This window comes from Culex pipiens, chromosome 3 (genome assembly GCF_016801865.2).
Source record: "Culex pipiens pallens isolate TS chromosome 3, TS_CPP_V2, whole genome shotgun sequence".
NCBI classification, from domain to species: domain Eukaryota; kingdom Metazoa; phylum Arthropoda; class Insecta; order Diptera; family Culicidae; genus Culex; species Culex pipiens.
This window is the reverse complement of record NC_068939.1, coordinates 35,654,294-35,675,202: the sequence shown is the minus strand read 5'-3', so window position 1 is coordinate 35,675,202 and position 20,909 is coordinate 35,654,294. Positions and strand designations below refer to the sequence as shown.

The 20,909-nt window shown below is 36.0% G+C and overlaps 1 protein-coding gene across 9 annotated transcripts in view; it reads left to right on the top strand.

Moving 5' to 3' along the window:
• LOC120418858 (uncharacterized) overlaps positions 1–20,909 on the top strand; it is a 64,916-nt gene that overhangs the window by 42,804 nt on the left and 1,203 nt on the right. For 7 of the 9 annotated variants that reach the window (XM_039581385.2, XM_039581389.2, XM_039581390.2 and 4 more), the window contains 5 exons: positions 5,506–7,199; positions 14,268–14,515; positions 14,579–14,773; positions 14,835–15,234; positions 20,742–20,845. In XM_039581385.2, the coding sequence (XP_039437319.1) occupies positions 5,506–7,199; positions 14,268–14,515; positions 14,579–14,773; positions 14,835–15,234; positions 20,742–20,845 (2,641 nt within the window). The remainder of the gene's footprint in view (positions 1–5,505; positions 7,200–14,267; positions 14,516–14,578; positions 14,774–14,834; positions 15,235–20,741; positions 20,846–20,909) is intronic. The other 2 variants (XM_039581392.2, XM_039581391.2) reach the window with 2 other exon arrangements.

Here is a 20,909-nt window from a genome sequence, read left to right as displayed (position 1 = left end):
TTTACATTATTTTTTTCTGTGTAGTGTTAATAGCTCGAAAATTTGAGCATGATCAGAAAAAGTCGATTTCAAAAAATTTTCACCTCTGTTCTGTTCTTTGTTTCTGAACATTTTTTTTAATAACTGAGAAAGTTTTCCATAAATCTAAGTATTATTTTTGGGCTTTCGAAATCGGATATTTAGCTGCTGAGATAAAAAATTGTTTAAGTTGGATTAATTTATTTTTCAAAACAAGATAGCATGGCAATTATTTGTCACACAAATCTTTCACCATTCCCAGATGTAATGTAACTATAATTTTTTCTGTGTAGAATGTTGAAAAAGTAGTTTCAGAAAATTAATTTTTCGACCATTCGAAAAAAAATTAAACATTGAAAATCTGACGAATAGTTGTCAAGCTGTGAATATTGAACATTTGGTTGACCTTTTTTTTTCTTTTTAAGCTCTTTTTAAGTATATGTAGAATGTGTAGAATTTTGAAATCTGGTAAAAACTATACCAGTTTTGATGTAAATTTTGTTTTACACATATTCTGTCACCTTTACCAGATGTGTTATCAGCATGTCTTTTTCAGATTATTGTTTTAACTGGATGATATTTAAAAAAAAAGAACACATAGATGGACACTACTTAGAAAAATCAAAAATATTCCTATTTTGCTCATAACCGAGCCTTAGCTGTAAAGTAATCTATTTTATTTATTTTTAATAAATACAAAGTTCTTTTCGATTGCCCAATCAATTTTACATAAAAACTAAAGTCTGGATTTTGTTTTCGATAAGATTTATTTTTTTCAAAAAAAAACTCATGCTTTTTATCAACATTTTTGTCCGTACCTCTCAATGCCTCAACTTTTTTTCTAAGCGGCCAGGCCAACTGCGTAAAGTTAACCGCAAAGATGATTCGTTGAAAAATCGCCAAAAATCCATTTTTAAACCAATTTTTGATCTTTAAAAAGCATTGGAAAGAAGAACTCTTTAAATTTTAGAAAATTTTTGGGTTGAAAGTGCTATTTATTTCATGTGGCTTTTCCAATGTTTTTAAAAATGTTATTTTTGTAGGGGTCAACTTTGGCTGTGTTTTTTTACTAACATTTTTTCTATATATTAAGTAAAAAGAAGTATGCAGTAATTTTTGTAGTATCCTAGACTATGCCTCTACGCATTTTTTTTACAATTTGAATAATAATGGTGCCATTTTATAGCAGAAAATGTGAAAAACTAGTAAAAAATTTAATAAGTGACTGTAAAAATATGGAAAAATTAGATAGGCAAAATGTACTGATAGGAGGTGGTAGAATATGTCAAATACTACCGATAACAAACATATACTAAACAATATAAATTTAAATAAAAAAAAATATGAAAAAAGAAAAACATAAAACAAGAGAAGTAAAGGTTTTCGTAGAACAAAAGTTGCTTAAAATAACCTCCTAAAAAAGGGAAAAACAAAAAAATCAAAAAAATAGGGGTAGTGGGTTGAAAATATGCAAATTGGACGAGCTTTTCGGTAAAAATATTTACGAGACTGAAATATCAAGTCTGTCTTAAAGAATTGTCAAAAACCATCGAAAAACCATTTTTTTTTCAACATTTTTATTTTTAAAACCGCTGTAACTTCAAAAGGATTTGACATAGGACAGTGGTCAATATGGAGACTTTTGTATAAAATTGTCTGGAGATTCCCGTAAAACAGTTCCAGTAAATGATTTTAGTATTTTTTCAGGTGAGTTGCTCCATCCTTCATTTTTCGTGAGTTTTTTTGGCTCACCTTCAAATTTGACTTTTAAACTTAAAAATCAAAAAAATCTCATAAAAATGGCGTGTTTTTTCTGTCAGTGTATTTTTTCAGAAAGCCCTTCAAGTTTCCTACAAGTTTGTCTTTGACCACTTTTTGATACGATGCTTTTTGATGGCTTCGAGGTACAGAAATATTTAAAACACTTACGCCCTTCTCAAATGTCACTATCGAGTGAAACTGGCCGATTAGTATCTAGGGTAGAGTAGTCATCAATGAGACACGGGGAACAATGATAAAATGGCTCTCACAAGTCGTAGTTTCAACCAATCAGGCTCATATTTGGTGGAAAGGTGTGTCTACTGGATACACGTCTGCCATATAAGTGGCTTTGGTTATGGACGCTCCCTTGAAAAGTAATTCATAAATGTTTGATTCTGGGGTGTTAAAGTAAATCATGGACAAAAAATACTTTTGCGCTCGTAGGCTGCCGTTTACACCAAAACTAATATTTCTTCAAATTTCTTTCGACGTTCCATAGGGATTAAGTTGGGCTACAATGTCCTTTCATTAGATTTGGCCAAAATTTAGAATATACCCAGAATCCAGGGCTGTCTCATTGTTCCCCACTCATTTCAGCCCATGGGTAACAATGAGACACTTTGATTTTTCTTCAATAAACTTTTCAAAATCGATGGAAATCTTTCAAAACATGAATTAAAAGTGATTTTTGGCGTATTTATAGATTTTAAACTTCATTTAACTAAAAATACTAAGTTATTTGGTATTAATATATCGATTTTACAAAATTTCAATACTTTTTAGTGTAACTTTTGTTATTAAAAGTTTCATGTTGGCAAAATTGCTCTAAAATGTTCAAGGCAAGTCACCTGCAATGGAACAATACAAAAACATGATGTTTTGCTAGAAAAATGTTGATTTTCGTAAAGTGTCTCATTGTTCCCCAGCTGTCTCATTGTTCCTGCCAAGTGCGTCTACAATGAGACAGATGAATAACTCTGGCTGTAGATGTCGGATCGATCTCATATTTTGGTCAATATTAGAACACATTAAAAGAAAGATAATGCAACTAAAAGCTCATTAAAACATGCTAATGAAAAAATTAGAAAAATCGTTGAAAGTTGAAAACCAAAAGTGTCTCATTGATGACTACCCTACCCTAATGATACTAATGTTGTAGTATAACATGTCTACAAAGTACAGTAGTTGTTCGGTAACTGGGCGTTGTTTAACTGGCCAGTTTTTCTGAAGTTTTTTTTTTTTGAAAAGGTCCAATAAACCAAATTTCTAGTTTTTGCTTTTTTGGTGTTTTCGAAAGCGCCTTGAGTCAGGGGTATTAAAAAACACTCAAAAAGCAAAAAATAAAAATGTGGGTTATTAGACCTTTTAAAAAACTCCAGTTTTTAACTGGGCGCTCGTTAGAGAGCAGCATTCGAAGACTGTGCTACGTTATCAGCCCAGTTGCCGAACAACTACTCTATCATTGAAATTGGAGATGGTGAAGAAAAAAGGACCTTAAAAAATCCTTTGTTGGGCTGGAATTGCTCAATAATAATAAATCGTAGTTCAGAAAAAATATATCAAATTTTAAGAACATTTTTGACTTTGTAGAGCCCCTTTACTTAAGCTTTTAAGGTGAAGCCGTTGATCATTTTCGAAGAGAGTTGATCATCACTATGAAATATTCTGTATTAAATTCAATTTAACGAATTTCAGCACCAAAAGGAATCAGCATGAGTCAGTTGTTGCCTTCTTGAAGCCACTGAAGGAATTTTTGATCTAAATCAATTGTGCTTCAAAATTTATAAAATTTTGTGAGACAGTCATTGACGTCCTAGTTGGCAATCATTGATTAATGACGATTTCCATAACATTACAAGGAATGGGATAATCGTTACCAAAAGGAATCAGCATGTGTAGGGCACTATTCTAAATAAATTGTAGAAGGAATTTTGTCAAAATATTGAAAGCGACGAACAATTTATATCTTTGAACGAAAAATCATGACAATGATGCAAGTCTTCGGAAATCGATTGATTTGATTACTCAAAAAGTTTTATTGCGTTTTAACATTATGGGGTTTGAGTTTCCTAAGGCGGGTTACGTCCATAGCGGATTATTATTTTTTTTTCGAAGCCATTTCAAGTCCCATTTTAAAGAGGAATCTTAAATCAAGTCCAAAATCACCCAACTCTAATTATCACCTTAATATAAAACGAAGAAGCTATAAAGAGACAAACCAACCCCAAATCCAGAACACACCGAAGCGTATAACAGCGCACGGCGAAGCAATTAGTACAGATTTAACAGTTAATTTATCAAACCGATAAACAATATTAAAAAAACAACAATAAAATACGAAACAAGCCTCTGCGCGCAGAGCTCTATCTGATCGTGTTCACATCGAGTCTCTGGATCTGGGGGAAGTCCAGGGCGGGGATGAAAACATCACAACGTGGTTCCCCAACCCCCAACCCCCAACCCTCTTCTCTCTTTTTAAAAATCAGTAGCAAAACCGGCGTACAGTTGGGGCAGTCGGGCAGGCACCTCTGTTTAGGAGTTTACTGGGTCGAATCGATTAGAAGCAGCCGATAAGCGCACATCGTAACTATAGCGCGTATTGTTATTGTTGTTGCCGGGATTGTTGGGGTGGTGGGCGGGGCTGGGGTTGGTGTCGATGCCCCACTCCGGTAGCAGAGGGGGGAGGGGGAGTCAATCGGTGATCAATGGACTTTTGTAGAAGTCAGCAAACTGTAGGGCGAGAGGAAGGGGGAAACCAATTTGAACATTTTCATTTTTCACCGGTTAGGTATTTATGGTTGCAATGTTTAACAAGTTGAAAATAAACACACACCCACACAGACACTGGAGTATACAGATGGTTAGGACTGCACCAGATGCACCGCGGTGAAGACAGACCAAACACACAAACAGCCACGGCTATGTACATCAGGCTACTGGTTTGCTTGGTAGGAGTTTGGTGTGGGTTTGATGCTATATCCCGGAATTGCTCGTGTTCATGCTCGGAGTGTAGCATAGAATCGCCCACGTACAAGAAGTATCAGTTTATGGAGGTATGCATAAAACATGTTCCTGAATTGTTAAAGGATGTATTTTTCCAACAATCGTAACTTCTGGAGCATGAAACCTTCAATATTGAAAATTGTTTACAGCAATTTTTTCACTGTAAGCATTTGATGATTAAAAAAAATCAAAAGTTGAAATTTTCATTCCCAATCATAAACAATCGTAAACATCATCAGATCGTTTACCTGGCTTTCGTTTTCCATCAATTAAGCCGCCTGTTTTACTCCGTTGAACCGATGCGTAAACCATATGGTTAGAGGGTAAACTTTAAAATAAAACAGCAAAAAATGCCGTAGATTTTCTTGATGGCCCACTTTCCGCCGGCCCAAAACTGTTGACAGCAACAAACCACCCAAAAAGAGTTGCCTATATGTATTACTTAATCCCATAGCGCGGCCTAGTCTAGCGTGTGCCGTTTATGGCACCCAGATTGCCATTAATTGTTATACGACCGGCCTATAAAGAGCGTCCCTGCTGTGGTTGTCATCGCCGTACTACCGCCAGCTGAGCGGTTATTAATTTGCGCTCAGTCGTGGTCCCAGCTCATTAACGGCGAAATAGAAAACCGCGCCGCGATCGATTTAGTGCCATCGATTACCGAGATCACGGAGGAAGTTAGCTAATGTCGGTCTTTTCTCTCTCTCTCTCTTCTTTTTGCAGGTCTCAAGAAATTCCTCTCGCAGTATCCGGCGCTGTTCGAGATCAACGGCGATTTTGTGCACATCAACAGCTACACGTCGAGCAGCGTGGACGATTCGTCCATCTCGGGCAAGCGCGACTACATCCAGGAGGCAAAAGACTACTTCAAACACAAGCTGCTCCAGTACGGCAAGGGCACGGAAGTTCCGATCCGCAGTCTGCTCGGCCATCGTAGCCAGGCATCGCCCCAGGTGCGGCACATCTCCGGTCAACACATCCGAGAGTTCACCGAGTTTCTGCTGAAGCACGAAGACACGTTCCAGGTGGTGGACGGTGAGAATGTGGTGCTGGTTGGGTGCGAAAACGAGGAAGATGTCCCGGCGTCGGAGCGGCTACATCTGCCCAACTCTGCCATCGACACACAAGCCACCCAGCAGCTGCTGGACTCGTTCGCCCAGGTGATAGAGATCAAGGGCCCCATCATCGTCGACCAGCTCTTCCACATGGTCACATCCAACTTCCCCCAGGAGCAGTGGTTCCAGCTGTTCAAGAACCCAGCCGACCTGAAGACCTTCCTCAAGCTCTTCTCCGACTGCTTCCACATCCAGTCCAATCTAGTCACGCTGCTGCAGAAGCCAAAGCTGTCCAACTCGCACATCCAGCAGGCCCAGGAAAAGCTCAACCTCTCCAACAGCACGTTCCCCACGACGACGACGACCCACATCAGCATCGTCCCACCGGCGATCGCCAGCAGCATCGGCAGTGGCAGCGCCAACGGAAGCAACAACACCAGCCGGACGGCTTCCCCCAAAAACATGATCGGCGATTTCAAACTCAACGAACCGGTCTCGGTCGGCATCGGCGGACCAACCAGCGTGGCCGCCGTAAACGCACTCAACAGCAGCAAAAGTGAACCCACCAGCGGGTTCGACAGTTTACTCATCAACAACGACTTCAAAATGGAGAACCTCTGCCCGAAAAACTGCCCCACCACCATCTACTCCCGAAGCCAACCCCAGTCGCAGCAGCAACCCCACCAGCTGCAGCAGGTCAAACAAGACCCGAACGCGACAACCGCGGCCAACGACAAGGCCAACAACAACTCGGCTGTGAACATCAAGAACCAGAGCTTGAAGCAACGCATCAACAATCTGGTGATCAAAACGCTCGCCGAAAACCTAGAAAAAGATAAGCAATCAATGTCTGCCATTCAACAGACGCACCACAGCGTCGCCGTCGGTCCGGGAACCACCCCGACAAACCCCACCCCCACCCAAACCAACAACAATCCCTCGCCCCATCCCGTGTCCCCCACCCCGAGCAGTCCAGTCCACTCCAACAACTACTTCATCGGGGACACGTGGAAAATCAAAGTCCTCCAAAACACCCGGGTCATCTCGACCGTCAAGGAGTCGCTGTTCGTGACGCAAGCCATCCTAAAGTCCGCCTACGAGGATCAAACCGTGATATCATTCGACTGCGAGGGCATCAACCTGGGCGTGCGCGGTCAAATAACCATGATCCAGCTGGGGACGACGCGCGGCGAGGCGTTCATCTTTGACGTGGCGACGTGTCCCGATATGGTGCCGCACGGTGGCATCAAGCAGGTGCTCGAAGCGGAGAAGGTCATCAAGGTGATCCACGACTGCCGGAACGATTCCGTCAATCTGTACAACCAGTTCCAGATTATGCTGCGGAATGTGTTCGACACGCAGGTGAGATGTTTTTTTTTTTTTGGGTGTTGTCATTCGATTATCCAAAGTAGGGTATTTTAACCATTAGTGGACCCCCTAGTAGAGCCGAAGCACATTTTTCACAAATTTTCAATATTTTAAGCACTTTTTCATAACCCTTTGTACAAAATAATGGAATCTGGAGTGTTTTGAACAATTTTGAGTATTTGTTTCATCAGTTTTTTGTTTTCGAGCAGAAAAATAGCCATTTGAAAAAAAAGTTTTTTTTGCCTGTTATGGACCCCCTTTTCCTATAGTGGACCCGGGTCCATAATCCGATTGTGGACCCGGGTCCACTATAGGAAAACTGTTATTTTTATACCAAATTTAACCGATATTTGATGTTTTGATGCATGTTGTAGGTCTAATCATAGATATAATGAATAAAAGTTGGATTTTGCTCACTTTTCATCATGAACAAATATGTTTTGTAAACAAATTTGGCTTTAAACAACAAAAAAACCTAACAGACATTTAAACACATTTATTTCCGAAAAAGATCCGAGAAAACGTTTCAAAAACCACTGTAATCATACAAATAATTTAAAAAAGTAATTTTGATGCAATTTTTTCCATATTAATTACATAAATGATTGACCGAAAATAAACAATAGTTTTGTTTACAGTTGCTGATAAAACCACGCAAATATTTAAAAATAATGTTTTGTTATTGATTTATTATTACAAAATATCATTTCAAACTGCAACTATGATGCTTTAGTTAAGTACCATTAATTAAAGTTTTGATTAATTATAAATTCTTTCGGCTTCAGCATATTGGTACTTTTAACATAAAAACAGCTATATTTATACTCATAATTGAAAAAAATATGCGTTTAAGTTGATTACAACAAGCATTCATTGTATGTTTAAGAGAAACTTTTGCTTAAATACACAGTTTTCTTTATTTGTGTAAGTTAAATTAACAGGGGTCCACTTTTGGAAAAGTTTGGATTTTCGTTGTCCTATATTGGACCCCCCTAATTTTTGCTCGAAAATGAGCAGTTCTTCGCTTTATTTTAGTAAAGTTCCTTAAACTTACATTATTTCGACCTGCTGAAGTTAAATAATCAGTCAAAAAATGATTGGATAGTTAATTCAATCATAAAATATAAATGCAGTTTTGTTGTGAAAATGCTAGTGGCCATGGCTGATTTCAGATGTCGAACTCAAAACACTTATTTTGGCTGAAATGACACGTCAATGTCAGCCAACATTGTTTTAAATGATGCTGAACATGCCAAATAAAAGATTTGTAGACAAAAACACGCTTGAAATTGTGATTTTATTGAATTTTTCATCAAAACCCTTTCAGAGGGTCCACTATAGGAAAGGGGTCCACTAATGGATAACGTACCCTAAAATTCTTGCAAAAACTTTGGATAATCGAGTCGAGTTTTGAAATTTAATTGAATTTTGGCTTAGTAATAGGCATTTCATGATGTTTGAGATTTTTAAAACCTTCAAACTGTCAAAATTTGTTCGCTTCCCCACTTTTGATCTAGAGTGCTCCAATGGTCCAAATGCTAATTGATTATTTCCAAACAACTCCTGTAATTCTCAGCCAGATTGGTGACGTCCCTAACAAGGGAGTATGCCCTGTTCGTGGATTCACTTTAATTTTTATGTCAGAAAAAATCGAAGATTCAAAAATTCAAAAGTCCAGAGTACAAAAGATATCAAATTACAAAAATTCTAAAATTCTAAACAGTGATATTTAAAACCTGGGTGTTGAATAGAGAAAATGCGTAACGTGATTTTCGAATGATCCCACTTTGTTTACATCTACAAAGTAGGAGGATGTTCAAGCACAAGCATGACTTTTTCTTACTTGTAAATGAACTGTTTTATAATCAGTAGTATGTGTTTTATTTTTTCAAATTTTTGTCATGTCATGTCATGTTTTGCTGGAAAATGGTCGCGTTTCGATCGACGAAGAAATGCAGCGAGAGTGCAATTCTACGATGTCACAGATAAATTCCTTGTCTGATTTTGGAATCCTGCAGCTCTTCCTGATCCAGCGAAAAAACATGGCTAATTCTTGCGAAGCTGATCCAACAAACAGAATAAATTTTCACTAAACCAGGTTTTCAAACGAAATCAAACAAAGATACAAACGCATCGACTCCATAAACAACTTCCATTCAAAATTATAAAAAAATACGATCTCGTCTTCAACTTTCTTAAGGTTTCTTGACTTCAACCCCAGGTCCTCAAAAGCCATACACTTTTCATTCATGCAAAAAAAAAAACATTTTTAATGATCGATCACAATACTCTCTACTTTTGGCGAACAGTAAATTGGTTCCACTTTGACAGTTCAAAATTGAGGCCGTTTTACGAACCACTATTCAGCACCCAGTTTAAAACCTAAATTAAAAAAATTAAAGAGTCTATGGATTCGAAAATTTTAGTAGTTCAAAGTCCTCACCAAAATCGAATCACGATTTTTTGCTTTTTTTTCACAAAATTAAACTTAATAATGACTCTAAAATAATTAACTATATTTTTTTTTTAAATTCAAAAAATAAACTTAAAAAAGTTAAGAATTTCAAAATTGAAAATTAAATAAAAGCATAGGATTCCAAATTTTTATACTGTTTCTATTCGATAACCCGAAGTCCTCACCAAAAGTGTCTCTCAAGGTGCAGTACTTGTTCGGTAACTGGGCTGCTTTTTAAAGGTGCGCTCGATAACTGGGCTGTAGTCAACTTGAAAAGCAACTAAACGTCAAAAAACCAAAACAAACCGAGGGGTAAATAGATGCAAAAATCAGGTTTAATAAATTAAACATTTTTTGACGTTTTTGTCAAATTCCTAACTTGAATTCGCTTAAATAAATTAAAGTAACTTTTATTTTTATATTTTATAAAGAAAATCAAGCAAAACAATGCCGAAGGGCCGTTGTGGGTTTGTAAACTAAGAGTGTGTCCTGCCCACGCTAGAGGATGTTTACATCTGGCATGAAAGAGATACACTCTTTGTTTACAAACCCACAACGGCCCTTTGGCATTGTTTTGCTAGAAATATAATGCTTTGGTGGTTCCCTCGACATTTTTTTGTTCAGCCCAGTAAGCGAGCAGCATTCGGTAATCACGTAATTTTTATTTTTCTCAAGATTAGACTACATAAAGACTTTAATTTCAATTCATTTAATTTTATTAGGTTGTTTTAACAATTACATTGGTGCAGTTGTTATCTTGAGCTGAGATATGGACTACCTTTGAACAGCTGATTTGTTCAAAATGGGGAGAGAGTTTACTGGTACTAAGGAGAACGAATTGGACAGAGAAGGAAAAAAAAAATGCAAAAATAACCTTCGAAATAGACATAAAGACTTTAAAATTATGAAATTCAAAAAAAATATAATTCAAATATTTAGAATTTCCAAAAAAAATCAAAACCTGAAATTTAAGGCAGCAAAAAAATTAATAACTGAGTGAAAAATTAAAAAATTACGGTTTTTCTAAACTAAAAATCTAAAATATCTTGCGCATTTTGCACTTTACTAGAGCATTGCGCATTTTTTTGCAGTGCTTTTTAATCACAGTGATGACGAAAAAACCGTTGCTAAGGCAGTCTGTTTATGTTTACTTAGTTTTTGAAAGTTCAGATGTGACCAGAAAAAAGCTTAACAAGTTAAAAAAGAGTTAAAAATTCTAAAACTAAAAAAAAAATTATAACGTTCCAAAAATCTAAAAATTTCAGTTGTTCTAAAAATTGAAAATAAAAAGCAAAGAATTCTAAAATTTAAAAATTAAAAAAAAACTGAGGATTCAAAATTTAAATACAGTTTCGATTCGATAATCCGAAGCCCTTACCAAAATTTAACTTAAGAGTGCACAGCAACCAAAGAAATTGTTGTCTTCTAATTCCAATTTTGTGAAACTTACGGACCCAACCCTGCAAGAATGTGGTTGTGATTTATTTACGATTTATTTATTTATTTATTTATTTATTTATTTATTTATTTATTTATTTATTTATTTATTTATTTATTTATTTATTTATTTATTTATTTATTTATTTATTTATTTATTTATTTATTTGTTTATTTATTTATTTATTTATTTAATTTTTTTATGTGTACCGTTAAGGTATCCGAATTACGACATTTTTATTCTCTCAAAACTATACTAAATTATGACTCTAAAATTATAAAATGATTTTAAATTAAATTAAAAAAAATCAAATTTTTAAAAATTCAAAAGTTTTTACAATTGAACATTCCGAAATCATCGAATTCAAAATACCCAAATTTCCCAAACCCAAACCCAAAAATTAAAAAAGAAAAAAAAAACAAAAAGTTGCAAAATAAAAAAATTGAGGATTTGGAAATTTATTACAGTCCGCATCCGATAATTCGAAGTCCTCACCAAAATTTTCACTTGAGGTTATCGCATTAAGAATTTTTTCTTACTCTCAAAATTGTTTTTTGTTAATTCAAACGCTTTTTTTAATAAGTCAGAAATAAAAACAAAAAACAAAAATTCTGACGCTAAAATAATTTAAAAATTAAAAAAAATGAAACTTGAAAATAAAAAATAACTATCAAGGATATGGAAATTTAAAAACTGTCCGTATTTGATAATCAAAAGTCTTGATGACTTTTGTCGCGAAATTTTAATTTTTCTCAAAATTAAGCTAAGTTATGACTCTAAAATTATAAAATAAAAAAAGCACAAAACTCTAAAATTTTGAATTTTTGTCGTTTTTAACATTCCAACGCCCAAACTACGGTAACTTCAACTCAATGGTTCTCGGGCATAACTCAACCAATCAATATGATTCTTCTTACCAGTTAGGATGTCTAGATGATTCTAGACCTTTGCAGAACTCAATTTGATCAAATCTGTCATTTTTGCGATCAAAAACATCGTTCCAACTTTTTTTTTCGCGTAAAAAAAAATTCGCCGAAAATTTCGCGGAGGCAGTCGTTTAAAAAAAGTTGGAACGATGTTTTCGGTCGCAGAAATTACAGATTTGTTCAAATCAAGTTCTGCAAAATTTTAGGATCATCTAGACATTCTTACAAATCACTGGGAACAAGAATCGTCCCGATTGGTTGAGTTATGCCCGAGAACGGGCGTGTTGAAGTTACCGTTCCAACTTTTTTGGGAGGCTTGGGCGTCCGTGTAAGTTGGACATGCGTTGGGCGTTCCAGTGTTAAACTGATAGGCTCTCTTCTCAAATAAACAATCTTTTACAATTACGGCGAAAAAAAAACGAAAAACTCAAAATTCAAAGATTCAAGCATTCAAAAGTTCAAACATTTAAAATAGTACAATTCTGGAGTTTTTTTGAAAAGGTCCAATAAACTAGAGGTGGGCAAAAAAAGAGCGAGCCGCTCAAAGAGCCGGTTCACTAAAAAGAGCGACAGATTTGTGGCTCACAAAAAAAGAACCGCGGTTCTTTTTTAAACTTCCGTCTTTTGAAAAATCTGGCTCGAAATGGCATGATTTTTGTTATAAATATAATTTATTGAACTTAAAACAAATATTAGTATTGAATTTCTGTTTGAGAATTGAAAATAAAATTTCAAATTTTTCAATGCTTATGAAAATTAGTTCCAAAGGTAAATGATTTATTAAACAATATGAAAAAAAAACTGTTGTACATTAAAGTATTACCGGAATACAAATGTGAGCAAAAATTTACTGAATAATTTAGAGATTTTGGAAAAAAAATCCTTTAAGCAATTACAGACTTTATTCATTAAATCAGAATGAAAAGAGTTTGCAGAATGTTTTCTCCAATTAAAATACCAGCATTAGTTCAATTCTTGCAGAAATAAACGCAATTTTAAAATTAAAAGCAATTTTTCCAACATCCTACATTTAAGTTTGGATTCCATTCAATTACTTGAATGTATAGGTTCGAGTAGAAATCTTGACCTAGAGACCGCCAAGACCTATGATTTTAAAGGGCATCTTCTCGTTTTCAGTTTTAATTTTTTTTATCAAATTATTTGTAAAAGTCCAATGTGAAATAACTTTGAAAATCATACGATTTTAGAATAACCTTTTCATCAAAATTTTGAAAAAGAGCGGAAGAGCCGTTCAAAAGAGCGGCTCTTTTTAATGAGCGAACGAAAATGAGCGGCTCCTAAAAAAGAGCGGTTTTGCCCACCTCTACAATAAACCAAATTTCCAGTTTTTGCTTTTTGGGTGTTTTTGAAACCGCCTTGAGTCAGGGGTATTAAAAAACACCCATAAAGCAAAAACTGAAAATTAGGTTTATTGGTCCTTTTTTTAAAAAAAAAACTCCGGAATTTAAAAAAATACTATTTTCATTCGAAGTCCCCACCGATAATCGTAATCCTATCATTATTGCCTTTCTTACTAAAAAAAGGTTAAGCGAAGATGGCGTTCGAATGGCGAACATCCGAAATGTCAAAATCGCGCAGTAGCACCAACATTAGAAAACAAATGTGGCTGTCATGCCATGGCACACTTTTTTCAGAATATTGGTACCACTGCGTGATTTTGACATTTCGGACGTTCACCATTCAAACGCCATCTTCGCTTAAAAACCTGGATAGGGTTTGCTTTTGGCTCCGACTCAAAATCAAGCTTCGTAATCCAATCATTTCTCGAGAAATAAATATTCATTCGAAAAATCTGCAAAAACTTATGGAAGATCGATTTTCGACGCCCGTTCGATTGACAATGACAGAATTGGTCTATCTCCAATATTCGATTTTTTTTAATAAAAATTAAACAATCCCATTTAAAATTCAAATGCAATGCGCCAGCTCCTGTTACGTCCAATCAAGCTCATACAGTCGACTCTCTGGCTGTCGATCTTCTCGATATCAATGTTGCTCCAGCTGTCAATAAATTGTTCAGTCCCTTCGAGTAGTCTGCTTTGATTTTTCGTTTTATAATTTGATACCTCCCGCTCTCGACGGCCCCGGTTACATTTGTTACATTTCATAAAATTTAAAAAAAAATGTTTGAAACGTAACACGGCCTTCGACCCCCTAACCCACCCCTCAACTGCGTTACGTAATAAAAGAACGCTCCCTAACATTATCCCGTCCATCCGCAGTCCGCCCACGCCGTGCTCCAGTTCCAGGACCAGGGCAAGCAGGTGTACAAGGTGAAGAACGTCTCGCTGAACACGCTGTGCGAGATGTACAACGCCACCGTCAACCCGATGAAGGACCAGCTCAAGAACGTGTACCGGCGCGACCAGAAGTACTGGGCCCGGCGGCCGCTCACCCGGGACATGCTGCTGTACGCGGCCGGCGACGTGCTGATCCTGATCAACGAGCAGCTGTACCTCAACATGGCCACGTGAGTTGGACTCCCCTTTGGTCGTTGGACTTTGATGTCTGATTCTTCTTTTTTTTTTTGCAGATCGATCAAACCGGAGTTCCGCGAGCTGCTCGCGGAGCTGTGCACTGAGCAGATTTTAATGCTAATCCGCCCAGTGGACGTCAAGATGCGCAAGAAGCAGCGGAAGGTCCGCTCGGAGATCCAGGACCTGAAGGTGAAGCTGAAGGGCGCCAGCAAGAACGTGGTCCTGAGCAATCGCGAGATTCGATTGCTGAGGTGGGTGGTCTTTATCAGGTGATGCCAGTTCGTCGTCCTAATATTCGGGTCATTCTTCCAGGTACATGGATTTGACGGAGGAGGAAAAGGAGAAGCTGCGAGTGTCGTACAAGGTGGCCAAGAAGCTGGACAAGCTGGAGAACTTTGACCGGGATCGTGGCGACCAGAGCGATTCGGACGACGAGTGCGACATTGTCGAGCAGGACTACCAGAGTTTGGACAGCGTGCCGTCGGATAATTCCCTACCGGGGACGGGGACTGGCGGAGGAAGCGGTGGTGGTGGTGGTGGTGGCAGCGGCGGAACCGGAACGTTTTCCCCCAAGAGTTCCGAGCCGCCGAGCCTGACCGAGTCGATGCAGCTGATGGACGAGATTCTGTCGAACACGACGATGGATCGGATGGCGAGGATCGACAAGCTGGAGGCGATCCTGTCGGCGGCCACGCTTTTGCCCAATGATCAGGTGAGTTGGAGGAAGTTGGAGTGATTTTTTGTTTTTTTGGCGGTTGTTCTTGGTTTTTTGGACTGGTTTTATTTTGGTTTGAGACTGGATGGTGGAACGGATTTGGCTTTAGTTTGGAATTTGCTTTGCACAAATTATATTCATAACTATCACAGTATAAATGCTCGGATTTGCTCGTTAATTATTTATAAATCTTGCAGTGGTGGAGGGAAGAGCGATTACACCGTCAGAATGGCCCAATCTCACAACAAAACCCAATGTCACCCCTGCGGACGATTCTAAACTTTGTACATAAACATTTGACCCTAAAATCTCTTGTCTAGATTTTATATTATTTTATCTACACAAAAAAGATGTACACAAAATCTTTCAACATTCCCATATTATCATGATTTTTTGCTGGTCAATCAACAGTCTATGATAACTTTTTATTCGTATTAATAAAAATAACACCTAAGGTATTGTGGTCTTTTCGACCCAAACCTTTTCGGGACCCTAACTTTGACGATCTTTCTCTTCGGGAAATTTTTACCTATCAGGTTGCTACTGGATCGGAAAATTCAAAACGTTGATGAAAATAGATCCATATAACTTACTGAAACTGCATTACACGATTGTAAAAAGCACGTTGGAGTTTTATTGGCTAGTTCCGGTTTTCCAGAAACAGGTTCCCGAAAAACGGCCAACTTGCCTTTTAATCAAACCCTATCCAGGGCTGTAAAATATGAAACTTTTAGTTATCAAACACTATAATTATCAGACATCTTCCAACTTTCGCTGCCCTTCTTTCCGTTGCGAAATTCTCAGCAAAATGCGTAGCCATAAAAGCTGCAACAAACCAAAACTTGCCAACGTAGTTCAATGGGACGAATTGCTTGGTTGGTTTCCAATCCCCCTCTCGCGCTCTTTCATTGCGATTTTCTGAGCAAACGAAAAAATCATCAGCGAGTGTGCGTGAGCGAGAGAAAGAGAAGGAGTGATAGAAAGAGATTGCTTTTCCTAGCAATCGCGCGATAAAAGAGGAGAACTCAAACAAGCTAGTGACTGTCGCTACACGCTCTGATATGTTGGTGCAGGAATCATGAAATGATAGTATTTTCTGTCACTAATTTACAACACTGAACTTATCGTGTTGCATATCAAACTCCATAAAAGTGAAAGATTTTACAACCTATGGTCATGACGTTGTTCTCTGACCCGACGTGGCCTCTTCGGAACCGGTTTCCGGTGGCCACTTGGGGACACTACCAGAATGTGGATTGTAAGCTTCCAAGTAGGCGTTGCACGACGTGTTAAATGAGAATAAAATACATACATTTGGAGAAAATCGCTTTTTGGCTTACGAAAAAAATCATTTTTTCACTACTATTGATCTTAAGCTTCTTTTTGCAATATGATTGTATAAGGCTTTCTAGGCCCAGTGAAAAAAATATAATTTAACCCAAAAATGACGAACTTCTCGTCACAGTGTCCTGATGCAAACAATCATCGAGCTCGAGCTGTCACAGCCCTGCGAAGTATGTTGGCTGACATATCGGGCGGCCAGTCAAACAAACCAGCTAGAAGTCGCCGGACAAAAAACTTTTGCTAGAAAGAGATAGGAAACCTGATGCAAACAAACGTCCAGCTGTAATGTATACATACTTTGAATGTGTTGGTAAATTTCTGACTAGAAAGCCTTATAGATAATTTAAAAAAAAGTGCCTAAATATAATTGGGCAGCAACATTTTTTTAATTTCTTTTAGAAATCTAAAGAATTTTGCATTGTTTTATGCTCTTAATTGTCTCCGGGCTTCATTTATATGTACTTTTACTTTGTAATTCGTGTTCAACAAATGAACTTTCTGCTGGCTTTTTATATTCGAAAAAGTCAGAAAAACTTATAACAGATGGTTTTTTTTACTTAAATATGCTATTATTATATAAGGCTTTCTAGGCCCAGTGGAAAAAATATAATTTAACCCAAAAATGACGAACTTCTCGTCACAGTGTCCTGATGCAAACAATGATCGAGCTCGAGCTGTCACCGCTGTCACAGCCCTGCGAAGTATGTTGGCTGACATATCGGGCGGTTAGTCAAAAAAACCAGCTAGAAATCGCCTGACAAAAAAAAAATTGCTAGAAAGAGATAGGAAACCTGATGCAAACAATCGTTCAGCTGTAATGTAAAAATACTTTGAATGTATTGGTAAATTTCTGGCTAGAAAGCCTTATAAATACGTTTCTTTCTATTTTCATTAACCTTTCAAAAAACTTGATAAATCGACAAAAAAAAATCATAGAAATTGATCTTTTTTAGTCATTGTATTTTTTGTTCGTTTATATTATATGAGTAAAGCTTTAAAAAATGAAGCTATGTTTTTTTTTCATTTATCAAAAAAAAAAACACAAAACAATTAAAAAATATAAGCGCGGCATAAATGTATTTTTTAACTCTTTGAAAATTTAAATTAAATTTTATTTGATTTTTTTTAATTTCAATTTGAAATAAATTTAAGACATTTTAAAGTCAGGCTATTAGAAGGATTTTTAAATAATTTGCTATTCAAAATTTCGCATAAAGTTAGAGGTAAAGTATAAGTTGTTTTAGATTTAATTTTTTAGTAAAATTTAATTTAAAACGTCAAATAAATTGATTATTCAATATTGATTTTTTTATTAAATATGAAAATTCACAAAATTTTAATGGAAACTCAATACACTTTTTTGTTAGGAATAAAACTGATATCCTGCTTAAATACAAATAAGTTGCTTGTTAGTTCTTTCCCTTCCCTATTCTTTTTATTTTCTTCAAAAACCTACGAACAAAAACAATTCCTGAAATAAACAATAACATCAAGTATTTCAGAGTTTTTATAATTTAAAAAAAAAATGAATGCTTAAGTTTTGCCCCAGAATCACAATTAGGCTGATGCAAATATTTTTAAAAGTTTTTGAGAATAAAAAAAATACATAAAGATTTAAATAACAAGCCTATATGTCAAAATTTGATTGAAAAAGGTGTTTTCAAATGCATTTTACACTAGTCCAATTGTTTTGCAATCATTAGCTTTCAAAAAATGTAATATTTGACAAAAAAAAAATATCGTAAACAACTTTCAAAAGTTCGAAAATTTACAAAAATTAATAAAATGGAATAAACCCAAACTTCCCGGAAATGTTTCTAAACAACTCTAAATTTTAAATTGATTTCAGCTGATTGCACTTGTATTTCCATTGCAATTTAGTATCTTTTTTGAAAAAAAAATTGCTCTAATTTTTCGGCCCAATTTTGAAGGCAGGGGTCAACTGTTTGTTTTTTTAGTTGAGTTTTGAGCAAATTTTATGTATAAGCCTTATCAAAATTGAATGCAAAAAGTATCACCAAATGCTTTATACATTATTGTATTTATGCAACCACCTTGCAAAAAACTTTGAAAAATGAAATCAATAAAAAAAAATCCTAAAATAAAAAAAATCGATCTGTGGTCCCAAAATTCAACATTATTAAAAAGTCCAAATTTTTTTTATATACGCTACACAATGTATTTTAAACAATAATTGTAAATTATTTACAACAAATCGTACAAGTTTGAATCTCCAGTAACAAACCTTTTTTGCCCCCTGATTTTATGAGGATTTTTTAAGAGAGAGGGATTAAACATTTGAAATGAAATTCGCAATGGCCTAGTTAGGAATTTTGTTCGATGCAATCATTTCAGAAATTACAGTAGTTGTTCGGTAACTGGGCGTTTTTTAACTGAGCTGCTTTTTAACTGGGCGCTCGATAACTGGGCCGTAGCCCAGTTTAAAAGCAGACAAACGTCAAAAAACCACAACAAACTAAAATGACCGAGGGGTCAATGGATGCAAAAAATCATATTCCATAAATACAAAAACTTTGTTCAAACTTTTATTTGATTTCAAGTTACAATTAAAGAAATATGAAAAATAAGCATTGTAAATAAATTTGAGTAACTTTTATTCTTATATTTCATCTGGGAAATATTATGCATCGGTGGTCTCCTCGTTATTTTTTGTTCAGCCCAGTTAACGAGCAACATTCTTTGGCTGGGCTACGTTCTCAGCCCAGTTACCGAACAACTACTGTATTATTATTTTTTTGTACTGGTATACTGCCGTTCTACGCATAATTGTCCCATGTCAGTTTTGGACGATATTGACTTTATGGCATTTTTAAGTTTAGTCTGTCGTATACTTTAAGAAAAACACATAAAATCTGGTACTTTATTTGGAAACTCATTGAAAACAACATCAAGTCTGTTTGTCCCATCGTTAAACTTCTACGCATAATTGTCCCACCAAGTATTTTCTTACAAGGAATCATTAGTTTTACGAAGCATTATGTCTTGTTTACCTGTAGTGTAGCAGGAGAATCAAAAATAAGGGTGATAACTTGCTAACTGGGGTGATTAGGGACACATAGGGCGAATAGGAATCCACGGGACAATTATGCGTAGAAACACCGAAATCGGTCGAAAAATTTCAATGGTCTTTTTCTCAGTTGCACTTTTTTGAACATGGGACAATTATGCGTAGAACGGCAGTATAGTCAACAAAAAGTCGAGAATTCAAAAATGAAATTTTAGTAGCCACTATTAATCAAAAAAAAAAAGTTTGCTTAGCAATGCTCAATGAGAACTCACAAAATTAGAAAAAAAAATTGTTTCACTTTTTCTCGAAATAACGTTGAATGACAAACAGTGAATACATTCACATATTTTCGTGAATATTTTCAGTCCATCTGATACATTAACAAGTGAAAGTTTTTTTTCTTTTTTTTTTGCTGTTGTTGATAAGCGTTTCTTATTTATTGTTTGAATAGTTTTCGTAGTGAAGGAGCTATTACACTACGGCATACAAACAATCAAACCCGCACTTTTGACAGTTTGCCTGCTTGTTTGTTTTGCCTGAATTTGTTTGTAAAAACGTCAGCCTGCATACATTTTGCCTTGTTTGCGAGTTTGGCAAACTGTCAAACACGAAAAAGGGCGAGTTTGTTTGTTTGTTTGCGGTTGTGTAATGCCTCCTTGAGTTTTTCTTTTAAATTAATTTTTGCTTGCTTTTTATTTATGTAGGGCTAGGATGAACTTTTTTGAAAATTAGATTTTGGTTTGGTTGTGCTTAGTTTGTGTAGAATTGATGCGGAAATTGGTTTGCTTGGCTAGATTGTTTGCTTTGATGTAGAAATTTAAGAAGTTAAACCCAACAAAATTCGACTGTGCAACCAAATGTTAATCTTCTGTTTCTGCTTATTTTTATTTCTCCCCCTGTGTTTGTGTAACCAACACCACCTGATCACCACCATTCCTGAAACTCGTTTCGTTCTACCCTTCCACCACCGAATTACTACTACCGCTACTACTACTATCATAATTATGTACTACTCCCTTCCTACCAAATTCATGTAAACCAACAACAAAAACATACCAAATTTGCACGTGCCACCAAAATAATAAACCATCAAAAAATGTATCCACGTCAAATTAAAACAAAACCAAAATAGTCCTTCACTGAGACAATGAACAATTTCAATACCAATACGATAGTAGTAACTAACGAAAACAATATTCTGCTGCAGCAGCCCTCGAAAAAGGACGAAATTAAGGGGTGAGTTCGCTTGATATCCCTAACCGGATCCAAATACTAAAAGTTCAACTTTCCCCCGATTCTG